The 17407-nt window shown below is 36.0% G+C and overlaps 1 protein-coding gene across 1 annotated transcript; it reads left to right on the top strand.

Annotated features, from left to right (window-relative positions):
• Window positions 1-1015: 1015 nt before the first annotated feature.
• Window positions 1016-17407, top strand: sh3bp4 (SH3-domain binding protein 4). Its single transcript, XM_051120053.1, is given in 7 exon segments — window positions 1016-1103; window positions 4469-4680; window positions 5150-5829; window positions 5831-7504; window positions 15648-15671; window positions 15673-15837; window positions 16312-17407. Coding segments are annotated over 6 exon segments (2889 nt in total). The 5' UTR covers window positions 1016-1103; window positions 4469-4559; the 3' UTR covers window positions 16537-17407.

Here is a 17407-nt window from a genome sequence, read left to right as displayed (position 1 = left end):
TCGCTGGGGTATATTTGTAGCAATAGCCAAAAATACATTGTATGGGTCAAAATTATAGATTTTTATTTTATGCCAAAAATCTTTAGGAAATAAAGTAAAGATCATGTTCCATGAAGATATTTTGTAAATTTCCTACTGTAAATACATCAAAACTTAATTTTTGATTAGTAATATACATTGCAAAGAACTTAATTTGGAAAACTTTAAAGGCGATTTTCTCAATATTTTGATTTTTTTGCACCCACAGATTCCAGATTTCAAATAGTTGTATCTCGATCAAATATTGTCCTATCCTAACAAACCATACATCGAAGGAAAGCTTCTTTATTCAGCTTTCAGCTGATGTATAAAGCTCAATTTCGAAAAATTGACACTTATGACTGGTTTTGTGGTCCAGGGGCACATATGTAGATCTCCAGAAGCAGAAACTGCTCTGGTTTTGGGGACACCTAACAGAGAGAAATATGTCCATAAAAGAAACACTTTTCTGAAGGTGTATTTCACAGCTGATTGAAAAGGCCAGCCTGTGCATGCTCGAAATTTACACATAACAGCTTGGTTATATGTTAAATGCCCACCAGGTGCCGCCAGATATTTATATTTAGCCTAGATATATTCCCCAAAAGGATTGAAGTTGATGAGCTGATTAGGTCTAATTTTAATGTCGCAACTTCTGTAGTGACTGCCAGTGTATTAAAAATGCGGTCGTAATTTGCAAAGCTCACTGAACTAGGGCACTATATGAGGCCTTCTTAAAATAAAATCAGACTATTAACAAATGAGCAGGATTTAATAAATGTATCTAATAAATGTAAACATGCCATCCTGAAAAAAAAAAGAAAGAAATAAAACGCAAGAACTACAATTGTGTAAAAGTGTATACCTTAACGCAATAAATCTTGCCGTATAACATATTACGACAGTTTAAAAGCTGTAAGGAGTCACAGGGATTGTCCGTATTTTTTTGTCCGGGACTCCTCCTGACTGATGACGTCACGTAGCTTCTCCTACTGTACAGTGAAGCACTTGAGGCTGAGACGCGCGCTCACGGCAGCCGTTCATAACGGTCCACAATCAAGAGACTCACTGCATCTTCAAAAAAAGTAAGTGTAATGAATATTTTTTTGGCTTTTATTTCCTCGTCGGGGTTTTCGTCGATTAGTGTTGTTTTGCTGTTCGTGTCGCTATCTACCACTGATTTGCCACTTTCCTTGCTGAACTTATAGCTGAACTCACAACTGTTTCTGTTTCTGACACTTTAGATCGCGTTTATGGGTTTTTAAAACCGTGTTTGACACTTGAAACTCGCATGAAATTGCCTGTGTGAGTGTGTAGGTCTTCTGAATATCTTCATCTCTTTCTTTCACAATCCGTTTCAACTTGTCTGAGTTTCACCCACCCACCGGAGACAGTCTTTTATCTTATACAGAATCTGAACTCGCTGTTTCAGAGTTTAAAACTCGCATTTAGCCTACAGCTGCGCAATAACTAGAGAATTGGCAGAAAATTTATTATGCATCATATTTTAGACTGATCAATGTAACTGTAACCGATGCAAATTTTATTAGCATCAGTACTCAAACCTTCAGGAATCCTCTCATGTCAAACTACTAAGAAGCTCATCTTAAATAATATATACTGGCTCCGCAGAATTAATGTTTAATCAAACAGTCTGAACATGATTTCCTTCCCCATTTCACCTCATAAGTCATCAACATACATTTTTGAGATATATGGGAAAATACTTTACAATGAAACATGGTGCAAATGTTTTGAAATCTGTCTAGAAGGTATTTGACATACTTGACAGAAAAGTTTTCATTTTTTCGTTTTTTAATTAATTCATTTGGCGCAGGGTTAAACATAACTGCAGTATTTTAGCAATTCATACTGTTTAAATATTGTATAAAGCCATGTCACCAAAAAGCAGCCGTCATGCTTCAATATTCTGCATGCTTGAAAGACAAGTTCAGTCCTGAATATGTCCACTGATGCCTAAAGGTCTATGACATTAACATTTCATTTAACAATATGCACTGACATTCTCTTGACGCTACAGACCGGTATATCCTAACATATCCTGAAGGTGTTTGCTAAAATATGATTGTGCAATATAAGTTTTGGGAAATGTAGCACAGGCACATCCTTATTTCACAGGCACTTCCTCTAAGTTTCTGAAACAAAAGGTGGAACAATCGGTCTTTCACAGAGCAGATCCTGCAGCCCTATAAACACACACACACACGTAAATAAATAAATAAATAAAAGTGAAATCTGTTTCAAGTCAGGCTGCACCCACAACAGCAATTTTACCATGCGATTTTAAGAAACATTTTGTCTAGTTCTGAGGAATCAAATAATTTTCAATATCTCTCATATAATTATTTTTTGCAGCATTACAATTACCCATTTGCTGATCATTTAAGACCATATTTGCTCCTTATATGATATATTTCTGTGTAATCAATCTTATAGCATTACATAAAAAACTGTAACCCCTTACCAGTAATAAGGTAGCCTAAATGGTGAATCTCTGTGGTTTAAAACAAATTGAAGAGTCTAAACACATAGTAATTACTTTAAGTGATAATCTGCTGGATTTCATTAGTTAGTAGTTCAAAACATGTCAGACTGTTGTGCGTGAGACCTTCCCAGTAGGCTACAGCTGTGCTTTTTCTCTAAAGGCGATTCACTGTGTGTGCTTTCTTCCCCAAGGTGGTAGCTATGGAAACCACTGATGTGTATTGCTGGAGAGCCTTTATAGTTCATGATCAGACTTAAGAGGATGCTGAGTTGCACTCAAACACTATCCTACTTTTGATTACTGAAAGCAAGCAACGTTTGATCCTTAAGCTTGCATAGTGTGCACTTTAAGCAGTTCAGATGGAACCTTTATGTATAAATAAATAATTCAATCACATTGCAATACTTAAAGCAATCATTAGATAACATAAGTCACTGCACAAAAATACAATAAAATAAATAGAAGTATAATGGTTAACATTTCTTTTAAAAAAGGGAAAGAAATGTAGTGACTTTGATTTCAGGCCATATAGGCAATTCGTTGTGCAAACCTTCGTAGAGACCAGGGCCTTTTATTCTCTGTTTGTGTTCAACTGGATATTATGAATATGGTAGACGTGTCTGGACATGAACAAATATTTCTGCCCTATTAGCCGTACTTTAAGACATGTAGCGGCAAAGTGTGGACTCCCATAGGCAGTGTTGCAGAGTAACTTACACGTTATGGTGTTACGTAGCCTAATTTAATTACAAAAATAAATGTAACTATAATCTGTTACAGTCAGTTACTAAGAAAAAATGTGTAATTAAATTACAGTTACTTATGAAAATGTTAACGATTACAAAGGGGGGTTATGTCTGAATACTTATTTTATTATTATTTACTATTTCTTGTTATGAATTTAAATCTCTCAGAATGACCTCAAAGTAAAAAGATGTGCTGAAGTCTGATTTTGTGGTGGGGATTTTTGTGCTTTGAAATTAAATTATTAAAATTTTAATTCTAGAAATGAAGGATTTTGAAAGTTGGTTTGACTGCTTCTGTTGTCCTTATTTAAGTCGCTTTGGATAAAAGTGTTTGCTAAATGGCTAAATGTAAATGCAAATTTAGAAAAAGTTTTATAGATTAAGTCAAATTTAATGCTTTGCCACAGTAAATCGAGCAATCACGATTTTGAATAGAAATATTACCAAATGTTAGAATTAGACACTTTGACAATATGCCAATGATAACAGTAAAGAGAAAAGAGCGATCCAGCCACACTAACCCACAACTACAGTAACCTATTACATTTCCAAAGTAACATTCCCATCAATGCTCATAGGTTTAGGGTAAGAGGAACGAGGCCATAAACTTGAAATTTACCTTATGTGCCTAATGTAGACCAATATGGAAAGTGTTGTACAAGTTGCTCTACAATAGGGTGACCAGACGTGCCATTTTCCGGCTTGGTTTTGGTCAGGATTTCTATGCTGCCTAAAACAACCAGATTTTGGCTGTTTGCGCTGCGCACATAGATTGTGTTCCCGGAAAACGGCGCGTCTGGTCACCCTACACTACAATGACTAATCTTACTGTGATTAAATTACTGATTAACACTGAATGAAAAAATTATAGTCATCACAGTCAGCAGCATGTAATCCTTGTTGATGAATGCTTGTTTTTATCACTTTTTAATCAGAAAAGGACTGTTACATAACTGCTAATTAACATTAGAAAAAATGAATATGTTCTTTAGAAATATTTGACAACTAAAGATGTTTTAAGCTTATGAATATTCCTGTGAAATTCTTAGAATTTATCCTTTTCATTTTCTTGAACTCCTGGTTCATCTCTGGTGGTGTTATTGTGCAAACAATATTGAATTTACTCAAAGAACACGTTCAGCAGAAATAAGAAAAAAAAGCACATTTATAATGTCTTTTCACCTTTACTTTGTGACAGATTTTATGGAAGGCCATTGATCCCTCACACTGAAACAAACATGGGAAGAAAAACTTGAGACAAGAAGTGGAGTTCAGTAGCAATACACACCATGGCGGCCCATCGCATTCGAACAGCAAACAACAACACTGTGCTTCCTCGCTGCAGATCTGAGGGTGCACTTATCGATCTCAGTGAAGGAGTGTCAGAGGCCACCCTTACAGATGTTAAAGGTTTCCTTTCTTATTGTAACCTCACATGCCCCTTTTCCACCAAGCCAGTTTGAATGCTGGTTCGGAGCCAGAGCCTAGTTTCAAATTGGTTCTTTGTCTTTCAGCATCCAAAGCACCAGATCTGAAGCAAGATAAGTGGTTCATAAGTAGCACCAGAACATTGCAGGTCTAGAATTAAAAACCGCTTGTATCAGGTGCTGGGAGCGGGGTTACCATGTCCAACAAGAAACTTTCAACCACCATTTTTGAAATAGCAGCTATTCAGTAACGTAAAACCTGGCACTGTGGTGGCTCTTTAGGCCGTGGAAAGGCAAACCAGTTCTTAAAAGGCTCGCTGGTCAAACCAACTCCGAACCGACAACAGCACTGGCTCTGATCTAGCACCTGGTTCATGCTGGTGGAAAAGGAATAATACAGCATACTGTTAACTTCTAGTTTCCTCCTCACTTACTTTTTTTTTTTTTAACAGGGCCTTCACCTAGTGCCTTACGACTGGATGCTACTGGCTCATTTGGAGCTGTCAGGGAAGTGATTGCCATTAAGGATTACTGTCCATCCAGCTTTACCACACTCAAGTTCTCAAAGGGAGACTGTCTTTATGTTATAGACACATCAGGTGGAGAGTGGTGGTATGCACACAACAGTAAAGAGATGGGATACATCCCAGCTGCTTACGTCCAGCCGATCAATTATCGCGATTCAACATTTAGTGATAGCGGCATGATTGACAGCCTAAGTGACATTTCTGAGGGAGTGAAAGAAATGAATATCTCAGAGGAGTGGACAGGGTCTGCCAAAACCACAGAATCTAGAAACGAAAATCCTTTTGTTAATAAACGGATGTCAACTAACCCTTTCCTAAATGGCACGCTGCAAGGCATCCCTGACCAAAACAGCAATCAGAATTCAGCAAAAGCTTTATGTTTTGATAATCTCTCACCTCCCATCTCAAACACCGGCAGCACTATTAATATTAATGGTTTTGAAAGTGGGCTGTTTGATACAAACAGTATTAGCCCTGGGTCAGGGATTGGCTCAAATTTTCGGAGAGACAATCCGTTTTTTAGGAGCAAGCGTTGCTACAGCATGTCAGAACTGTCTGTCTTGCAGTCCTTGTCTGATGGGAATCAAGGTTCGTTGAGTTTTTTTGGGTGGCATGAAGTCACCCAAACCTGAGCATTATCAAAGTAGAGAGGATTTCAAAACAGCATGGCTAAATCACCGCAAACTTACACGATCCTGCCACGACCTGGACTCCATTGGACAAAACCCAGGTTGGGGGCAAACCCAGCCAATCGAGACCAACATTGTGTGCAATTTGGACAGTTCTGGTGGTGCTGTGGAGCTGCCAGATACCACTATCAGTATACATATTCCTGAAGGTCATGTTGCACCAGGTGAGACTCAACAGATATCGCTGAAGGCCCTTCTGGACCCACCATTGGAACTTAATAATGATAGGTGTACCACCGTAAGTCCAGTGGTTGAAGTAAAACTCAGTAACATGGAAACAAAGACCCCAGTCACCTTAGAGATGAAGGTGTCTGTTGTAGTGAAGATAGAGAGCCGGAAAACTGCAGAGGTGGTGTGCGTGAGAAGTGACTTCAAGGAAGGTCCGTATGTCCCGATTCCACATGTATACATGTATGGAGACACAGTTCAAGTGACTCTGGACAATTTAGAGCCTTGCATGTATGTCTCCGTAGTTGCCCAAGCACAAACGGTGGCCCCATACAACACGGTCTGGGAACATGTTGTAAAAAAGGTCACTCTTGGGGTATACGGGCCAAAACACATCCATCCGTCATTCAAGACAGTAGTGGCCATTTTTGGCCATGACTGTGCCCCAAAGACATTGCTAGTGAGCGACGTAAAAAAGCACTCACAGTCAACTCCACCTGTTGTCCTCCAACTCTGGGGAAAGCACCAGTTTGTACTAACAAAACCTCAAGACCTTCAGGTTGGCGTGTATCCGAACATGTCTAATTTTGAAGTGAGAGCCAATGAACAGGCAAGAACCATGAGGGGATTTCAGATCAAACTTGGCAAAGTGGCCCGCCTTGTCTACATGATCGCAGCACGTGATTCAACTGAGATTTCAGACTTTACTTTGCGTATTCAGGTTAAGGATGATAAGGACTGTATCTTGGCCCAGTTTTGCGTCCAGACCCCTACCCCACCACCAAAAACAAGCACGAGAAGCTCCGTTCAAAGGCGCTTCCTTAAGAAAAAGGAAGTGAACAAAATCATACTTTCTCCTCTTGCAGCGACCACAAAGTTCCCTGTGTTTCAGGACAGACTAGTCAAAAACCTCAAATTTGCTAAGTTTCTGAAAACTGTTATAAGACAGTCCAAAAGCCTGTATTTGCTTGAGTATCTTAAAGGCGACGTAGTGGCCCTTTTGAGTGAGGAAAAAATAAAACTTAAAGGACATCTATGGACCAAAGAGTGGTACATCGGATACTACCACGGAAGAATTGGATTGGTGCATGCAAAAAACATTCTGATCATGGGAAAAGTCAAACCTGTAAATTTCAAAGGGCCTGATCTTACGACTACAATCCTTTTAGAGCAGATCCTAAAGCCCTGCATGTGCCTGACATACATCTACGCATCTGTGCGGACAATACTGATGGAAAATGTGGCGAGTTGGAGAGTGTTTGCTGACACTTTGGGCTACGTCAATCTGCCTCTGACACATTTCTGTCGGACAGAGCCAGAAAGTGAGCCTGAAAAAGTGGCTTGTGTCCTTGAGAAGCTCAAGGAAGACTGCAACTCAGCTGATGGCAAGGAGAGGAAGTCTTTTCAGAAGGAACTCATGAAGGTAAGCTTTGACATGAAAGTAGGGCCTTGTCCACACTAATACATTTTTGCCATAATTACATACCTTACTACACGTTTTGCGGCAGTTTCAAAGTGAAATGACCAGAGAATGGCTCTAAAACACACATTCAATATTTGACTCTAGCACATTTTTATTACGTTAGTACAGGCACATATTGCTGTTTTTATTACACTGCTTGATGTACGTATTGCAGCTGTTCAGAATTCAAATATCCGGGGAGTGTAGCTAAAGGTTAATGCTCTACCGTGTTGGAAATATCCCCTACACCAAACCCAACCCTAAACCTACCCGATAGTGTTAACAAATGCAAAAGTAATATAAAAACGCATCTGTTGATGCAGACATGCTATTTTTACTTTCTAATGCAGATTTGAGCGCACCAAAGTTTCACGGGGTTCGTACCAGAGGTTCATCACTCAAGTGCAACACGTATTGTGTGAGCTACCGAGCAAACCTACTGAATTAGAAAACTCACTCACATGAAGCTGTAGACTATAAATGACGACAACGTTCAAAAGTATCAGATTTCAAATTGCGTAGGATGTTAAAATAGTTTTGAAGCCATAATATAATATTCTGTACATAATTGTGTGATCAAAACTCTGTGTGTAAATCATACTTTGTGTAAAATAGAATAAAAGTTGTTTAGTGTTCATTTCAACTGGAAACTGCAGTGATTCGTACATATGGGTATGTTTTTTCAGTTTTGCAAAAATGTATATAGAGGCACATATTTCCATATTCATGCATATTTTTCACACCGTTTTGGCTTTCCATCCACACTGAGATGGCGGTTTTGTCAAGGAAATCTGAGCTTTTTGAAAACTCTCTCCAAAGTGGGTAAATTTGAAAACACCATTTTTGCATTGTAGTATGGACTGTGAAAATGGAGACTTTTGAAAACGATGATGTATGTTTAGTCATGTGACACATATTGTACCAAAATGTGTCCGGATGAATGTAGACATAGCTTAGATTCCTCAGCTAAACTTGGTTGTGTACTGAGGGCACCTTTATAGAAACTATTTTAAAAGGGTATAAACATGTTTGATTAACTTATAGGAGGTTTTTCAAACTATCTTAAAAATATATACACATGCATACATTTAATATTTATAAGCCTTGCAACTGCAAAGAGAGACAAGAGAAGAGCGACATTTTTAAAAAGTCAACAAGTCGAAAGTCAACAACAGAAATATATCCTATCTACAAAAAATGTCATTACTAAAAATTATACAACCTTAATTAAGCTGCATGCAATTTCCAGAATTTAAAAATTAATGACATCAAAATTTAAATTAAAATGTATTGGTGTGAAAGACCTTGCTTGGAGTTTGACCTTGCTGCTGTGATTGGAGGTTTTACTCCGATCTTTTCAGTTTTGCAAAATGAACAGATTTGTATAAATTAAACTATGAATAATATATAATTTCTCTAGTTTATACCAGAGATTGTCAAATAAATATTTCATAACATTACTCAAAGCATTTGTCACACACTCTTGAGATTCAAAGCAAAGACCAAGTGATAAACATTTTAAAGTTACCAGCTACCCACTTGCATGCTATCCTGAATCAGAACAATATATAATCAATATAGTAACCACTCCTAAGTAAACTGAATGAAAAACATTAAATCTCAAATATTATGACGATGGATAATGTGCTAAGATGCAGGTTTGTCTGGTTATCACCTGCCTTAACCACTCTGTGCAACTGTGCCAATAAAGTCTCATGTGAAAACATTTGTCAAGAGGAACCTGAAGCAGGATGTTTTCTCAAGGAAATATCAATTATATAAATCGCATTAGTCATTCTGCAATAATCGCCTAAAAACTGTCTATATCAGAGAGAGCTCAAACTGAAGATTCTCTAAGTAAAAATCACAAATTTAAGTCATACATATTTAAACCAGATCTGTCAATACATTAAAAAAAAAAATCAAATCAACATGCAGCAACGCAGATCACATGAAAGAATGCACAGACACGCACAGGTTTAGGTAGGCAGGCGCTGGACAATGCGCTGAAACAACATCAGCTCAAAACACTATTATAGTGTGATTAAATTAATCATATATCATGTAAGCTGTGTGTTTAAGAACATCATATTGTTGCTTATATCATAAATCAGGCTAAATGAATGTCAGGTACACATGTTCTTCATTAACTAAAATTAGGAAGGGTCATCTGTGACCATCTCAAACGTGACAACTGACCTGGGAGTGAAAAAGCCGGAAGATGTGAACGTGTTGAAGGAGAATCTTAGTTGTGCAGATGTTTCCTTTTTTATTGTTAGAATCTACACAGGAGCATCCAATATGGAACAAGAGACGCCTTGAACTACACAAACCTCCCACACCTACAAATCCATTGCCAGGAGATTGCTAACAGACATGCATCCGCAATTCTCTGCACATCTGAATAAAGCACTTGCACTTTCTGCACAGAGAAGAATTAGCATTTTAGAGCAATGGGTTCCCTCTGGAATTTCTTAGGGGGGTTTGATTTATGAATAAAATGAGGTCTGTGGTTAACATTACATGAAGAGACCTTCCTGTTTTGTTCTACAAAATAAATTACACACAGTCAAACGTGATTTTTGAAACCCATTAGTAATTCCCAAAGGAATCTGTGGTGAATTAGTCTTTCGGGCTGGCCTACAAATTGACATCATGACTGAACAACATTAGAGAACTTTGTAATTCCATTTTTATTCAGTATAAATTCCAGTTGCAATGCTTTCCTTGGTATCCTCCCATTTCCGTTAGCCTATTGTTAGAGCATGAGAGCGGTACTGTATAAACTGTCAGTGATTTCTGACAATAGCTTATAAACAGAAGACGGAATGGTCAGCTTATATAAAAGGAAATTGCAAGAGGCAGGAAGAGGGAAGATAATGGAGTATAAGTACGATCATAAAATGAGATGTTAAAGAAAAGGAATTCAAAAGAAAAACATGTAAAGAATAAGTAATAAGTTGAATTTGAGCTCAACCGTCTTAATGTAAGCTGCATCCTGCTGTGATTATATCTAGTGTACTCAGCAGTGTTAAATCAAAGCTAAGCAAATGTATGAGTGCGCTGACTAATTCACGTTATGTTTTATGAATGTAAAGAATTGCTGCACTGATTAACAATATAAAAAACAAACTGATTTGCTCACACAGGCTTTGTATGCAGTAAATTACAGCTTTAATCATGTAGCAGGTCAAAACTGTAGATCATGACACTAACAATACTAGTAAATTAGATTTGCAGGGAACATATACTGATTACAAATTTGGTTTCCACTTTATATTAGGTGGCCTTATCTATGTATTTACATCAAGAAATAAGTACAGTGTACTTATGGTGTTCATATTTTATTGCAAAACACTTTTGCTGCTATTGAGGTGGGATACAGGTAAGGTTAGGGACAGGTTTGGTGGTAAGTGTAAGGGATAGGTTAATAGTGTATCTTTAAATGTAGAAATTAATTACTGATGTAATTACATGAAGATATTTTTTAAATAAAAGTACAATGTAAAACCATGTATGTACATAGTAAGTGCATTATATGAAATTATTAATTTAAATGTAAATTAATCATTTTAAGGCCACCTAATATAAAATGGGACCAAAATTTGTAGCCAGACTTCACTACAAGTTACTTCAGATAAAAAATGACCTAGTGCATAAATTTAAATGTGTACATTTTATACGCCAAATTAATAATAACTTTAGAACTGTTTAAATTTGGCAGAACATTAATAGAAAGAAAGAAAGAAACTTTTCTGTGACAAAATTAGCCAGGTACACTGATGCAAAACAAATGAGTCATTAGTAACAAAGAATCTGCACAGCAAAAATAAATATACAGGGTGGGCCATTTATATGGATACACCTTAATAAAATGTGAATGGTTGGTGATATTAACGTCCTGTTTGTGGCACATTATAAGTGGTCAGAAACTTGTAAATAACTCATGAAAGAATAAAGTTATGTTAAAACCAAGCACACCATTGTTTTTCTTGTGAAATTCCCAATAAGTTTGATGTGTGATGTATCCATATAAATGGCCCACCCTGTATAAATAAATCATGGAGACTCAAAAAGAGGCTCAAAGCACTGAGGAAAGTTCAGTGAATCATTTGCTTTTTTTTTGTGCATCTGCACATTTTCTTTTTGCACTTTTTGATTTTGTCAAAAAAAAATTTTAGTAAAAAATAATAATACCCTAGTAAAAAAGTAATATATTTAAAATACATTTATTTCATACTAAGAATATTTTAAATCTATTAATATTTTTCCTGACATATTGCTCGAGAGTTAATGATATGTGAGCCTGGACCACAAAACCAGTCTTAAAAAGCACATGTATATTTGTAGCAATTGCCAAAAATACATTGTGTTGGTCAGAATTATCGATTTTTCTTTTATGTCAAAAATCATTAGGAAATTAAGTAAAGATCATGTTTCATTTAGATATTCATCATAATATGCATTGCTAAGAACTTCATTTGGACAACTTTAAAGGTGATTTTTTTGGCACCCTCAGATTCCAGATTTTCAAATAGTCTTATCTTGTAACAAACCATACATCAGTGGAAATCTTATTTATTCAGCTTTCAGATGATGTATTAATCTCAGTTTCAATAAACTGACCCTTATGACTGGTTTTGTGGTCCAGGGTCACATATAAAAATCATAATTAAATTTTATTTGGAGTACTACTTGTACACAATGTACATTTCTTATTATTAAGCCTAAAATGTGTTTTATATCATTATTGATGAGGATTTTATGATCTTTGAATAACATCGGTCTTTAAATGCAAGATATTTAAAGTACACCTAAAGTGTGCAATAGTTCCACTTTAGCACAATCAAATATACTTAACTATATCTTTAGTTAAACCTCAGCAGTACTTCCACACAATTAAAGTGCATTAAGTACAAAATTACTTGTTCCAATTTAGCAGACTTTAGCTTCCTTTTCTCCGATATGATTTGTTTTATTGCAATTTTGTGCAGATGTCTTGTTACTGATGCAGCATATTAATAGAAATTTTGTGAGGTGTCTAAAGGAACAATGAAGAGAACAAAACTTGGCATATTTGTGGGCAAAATAGTGAAATGATCAAAACATCAAAATAATAATTTGCCTTTCTCATTAGATTTCAAAATGATAACAGAAACACTACTGCTAATTTCGTACCCATTAATAGATGAACTTCTACAGCAGTTCAGCTTGCCCCACTTGACTTCATCTGAGGCATTATCAGTTGGTTCTGGATTCTGTGATAGTCACAAATCGGAGCAGAGAGGGTGTAGAGTTTGTTTGGCTTTCTATTACTACTATGTCTATGGAGGGTTTACTTTATAATTTTCTGACCGTGACAGGGGTCAGGTGTGAGACCCCTCAGGAAACAGGTGCACATGAAAGGCCTTATCTTTCTTTGACTAATACACACAATCAATGTGTACACAGTGTGTTACATTCACACAATACGCTTCTTTTTCACTTGCATCCAGACAGTGAGTGGCACAGAAAAGTGAAAATGGTACTGATCACGATTCTTTTAGCACTGCCTAATGTAGAAGTAATTGACATACCTTCCTGTTTGTTTATAGAACTAGCATCTTTGATAAGAGGGAACCCATCCAAGACTCCCGCTATCTCATTGCTGTGTTTGGAGCCAGACCTTTAACAGGTCTTCTGGGGCATCAGCGCTGTGTTCCTCCCCCTTAAAGCAGACTTCCTGTCATTCCAAACATTCCAAGCCATGGAACTGAAATCAGAGATTAGTGGGTTCAGGGCGTGTAACTTTTAAACACTTGCTGATGTTGTGTGTCTGTGCATTTGAACATATTTTGAGCATATGAAGAACACCTGCATTTCTGAATAATATATTTAAAATGAATTGGCACATGTAGAAAGACTGATTCTATTCTTTGTTGTATAAAGCAAGCACTAAGAAAGTGTAAATGTCACATGCCGTCATCATCAGATAACAGTTTCAGACAGATCAGCGAACGTCATATATTCACAAGGCGCGGTGAATGTAAGTCCTTATTCAGTTTTTTAAATGTCACGCCAAACTCTCAGGGGAGAAAAGAAGGTCATGTTAATAAGACAGAACACTTGCCAACAGAACGGCCGGATATTCCTCCCTAACATTTCCCTTGTCCAAGGGGCCCGGAGTCACTCTCATTATACTGTGCTCACAGGAGCATGCACGTCGCTTCCTGCATATCGCCACATTTATCAAAGTGCCCAGCTTGATGACTTGAGCTCTGGATTGGGCTGGATCTTCTGAGGCGGTGCTTAGACCACTAACAAACTCACTTTTGCAGTTTGTGTTGTTGTGTACTCTTGTTGAAGTTTACTAATTAGAACAGGGTTTAGCAACCACTGAGAAGGAAAAAAAAAACCAACAAAACACTTTTTAAAATAGAAGACTTTGTATGAGATTATGACGGTAGATATCAACAATGGTACACAAATATACAAACTACTAATTTCATAAGATTTGATTTGAAGGCTGTTTGTATAGTTTCAATGTCATGCTTTTTGGGCATTTCAAGCATATCTGGTGTAAATAGGGATGCAAATGGATTAAAATGATGGCCGAGGTTAATATACTGCTAACGTTTTTATGTTATAGCTGATAGTGATAGTCAACAAATGGTCAATATTTACAGTCAATTCTTAATGAAAAATAAAATGCTAAATAAAATAAATAGTTTATAAATGCTAAAGAGAATTTATGCATGACAACAGCATATTAACATTATATGACAAAATTTATTTTAAAATTGAAATTTTAGATGTTTAGGGATAGTTACGGATAGACCTAAAAATAAAAATTCTGTTATCATTTACTCACCCTCATTCTATTCCAAAAAAAGATATGTATGTAATACATAATACTTATGTAAGATTATGTATGTATGTATTTAACATTTTGTAAAATATTATTGCAATTTAAAATAAGAGTTTTCTATTTTAATATACTTTAAAATATTATTTATTCCTGTGAAACAAAGCTAAATTTTCATCATCATTACTCCAGTCTTCAGTGTCAAATGATCCTTTAAAAAAAATCATTCTGATATGCTGATTTATAATCGATGTTGAAAACAGTTGTGCTGCTTAATATTTTTTGGGACCTGTGATATTTTTTTCAGGAATCTTTGATAAATAAAAAGCTTAAAAGAACAGTGTTTATTCAAAATAGTAATTGTGTGTTACAATATACACTACAATTCCAAAGTTTGGGAACTTTTTTAATTAATGCTTTCATTCAGCAAGGAGGAAGTAATTGGATAAAAAGTGATAGTAAAGTAACTTATTATTAGAAAACATTTCTATTTTGAATAAATGCTGTTCACTTTTAACCTTTTTTAATCAAAGAAAAAAGTATCACAGGTTCCAAAAAATAAATATTAAGCAGCATAACAGTTTCAACATTGTAGCACAAGCAGCAAAACAGTTTAACAGTTTTCAAAACACACACACACACATATGTATATATATATTTTTATATATACATATATAAAATTTATATATATTTTTTTTTTCTCAGTGTGGTTTTGGACACCACTGACTTTCACTGTATAGATAAAGACAGTTATAAAAACCATCTTCAAATTATCTTCTTTTAAGAATGAGTAATACAGATTTGTAAAAACATCAATGTGAGTAAATGAAAGTTTCATTTTTTTGGTGAAGTATTCCTTTAACAGCATTATTTAATTATAAATTTAAGTGAGTGTTACACGATCCTGTAAGTTGTCTAAGTTATCTAAATGTAAAAAAATAATAATAAAATGCACAATTAAATATCCATAATAAGTCAATATCTATCAATAGCGATACAACAAAATCCCACATTTTGTGCATCCTAACCTATAACCAGTATTACACATGGTTAGAGCTCTCTCTGAAGTCATATTTCTGAGTAGGGATTCATTAGTAATCATTATCTAACATTTTGATATTACAAAACACGTGAGGATTCAAACATGTAGCATTATTCATTTTGTGACTGTAAACATAGTGACATCAAGCAGAGTTATAATCTTTGCATAGTGGCTTGGTGATCATAAACTCACTGTCTGACTGTTTATCTGTCATTCAGGCTCTGCTGAAGATGGACTGTCAGGGGGCTGGTGGCACGGCTGGTCATGGACTTTGTACTGTTGACCACAGCGGTGGAGGTGGCAGGTCGCTGGAGGGAGCTTGCTGAGAGACTGGCTAAAGTGTCCCGGCAGCAGATGGAAGCATATGAAGCTCCACACAGAGACAGCAGGGGACAACTGGACAGTGAGGTAAAACAAACACTAAAAGCATTCAAGGAAATAGTTCACTGAAACCTGAATTTTTTGTCATTATTTACTCAGCCTCATTGGGGTGGACCTTTATGCTTTTATATAAGTTGTACATTTTTGTACGAATCACATAATGTGAAGTCACACAAGAAATACTCATGCCGCCTTGTAAAATACTAATGTTTTCTAATGAGATCACGGTGAAAAAGAAGTGTCAAGTCTGTATGCACAGCTTAGTTTTATCTACACTGAAATGCTTATGACCTGGCTTAGATTGTAGAGCAGTGACAGACTATAGTGACTATAGTGTTTTTGCATCCAGCTCAGAAGAGGAACCTAAATGTTCTACCAACAATTGATGACATTATGAACTTCCTCTTGTACTTACTGGGTGATGATATTTTAAATGTCACATTAATGCAGGTTTACATATCAAACTCAAATTAATCTTTACTTTCTTTTACTTTCATAAAGGCCATGTGGAAACCTGCCTATGACTTCCTGGTCACATGGGCAGCCCAAATTGGGGACAGTTACAGGGATGTGATTCAGGAACTTCACACTGGACTGGACAAAATGAAGAACCCCATTACCAAGCGCTGGAGGCACATCACAGGCTCCCTCATCCTTGTCAACTGTCTGGATCTCCTACGGAGCTCCGCTTTCAGCCCCTGCTCTCAAGATGACTGTGCCATATAAAAACTGCCTACATCACCTGACTTTTAGAAGATTCAGATACACTGGACTACAATTTTATACATTTTATTCTTAAAAGCCCGTATACATTTGCACAGTAGATTTGTTAATAATGATGTTGCACAGTAAACTGTACATTGAACCAAATTACTGAAAAGTGTATTGCTGATGTTTTAATACAAGCAAAGGTCTCTATGTAAAACATCTGATGTAAAATAAGATTTGATTGTTTTTTTTTATTATTATTCATTACATATCATCATGATTTTATACTTGTAAATTTTGTACAAAAAAATACTTTTACATACACATTTTTTCACTAATAATGTAACAGTACTCTTTTGTTTGTGTTCTGTGATGCCAGCTACACAGTGTATGCTAAACTGCCTGTTTTACTTTTCTCTAAGTGTCTGTTATGTTGTTCGGTTTTAAGTAGCCTAATGTTTTTATAAGTGAAAGTAAATGTTAGAATGAAAAGTAAAATGGAAACATAAAACCTTATCAGCTTAATAAAGAGATACACCACAGTTATGAGATAAAGTAGCCTAGTATATCACTATAGTCAGTCCACCTGTAAATATAACGTAAAACCTAAACACTTCTATTAGCATATGTAGGCCTATAACAACTTAGAGAAAAATAAATAAAAAGATTCACTTACCTCACGCTGGAGGCAAGAACATTTGCCTTTGACCATTTCAGTGATGTGTTGTTATTTCAGCGTCTCCTCCTTTAGTTAAAAATGTTAAAATAAACTCCGAACACTAGTTCTATTGCAATAGTTGTGTAAATTTCATTTATGGCGCGAAAATTAAAATCACAGTTTGCGGATTTTAACTACGAAGCGCAGCGGAACTCGAAACTTTCTGGCACC

The sequence above is a fragment of the Labeo rohita genome, chromosome 9, assembly GCF_022985175.1.
Source record: "Labeo rohita strain BAU-BD-2019 chromosome 9, IGBB_LRoh.1.0, whole genome shotgun sequence".
In the NCBI taxonomy this organism is placed as follows: Eukaryota; Metazoa; Chordata; class Actinopteri; order Cypriniformes; family Cyprinidae; genus Labeo; species Labeo rohita.
The sequence above is the reverse complement of the archived record's forward strand: the minus strand, read 5'-3'. Positions and strand labels throughout refer to the sequence as shown.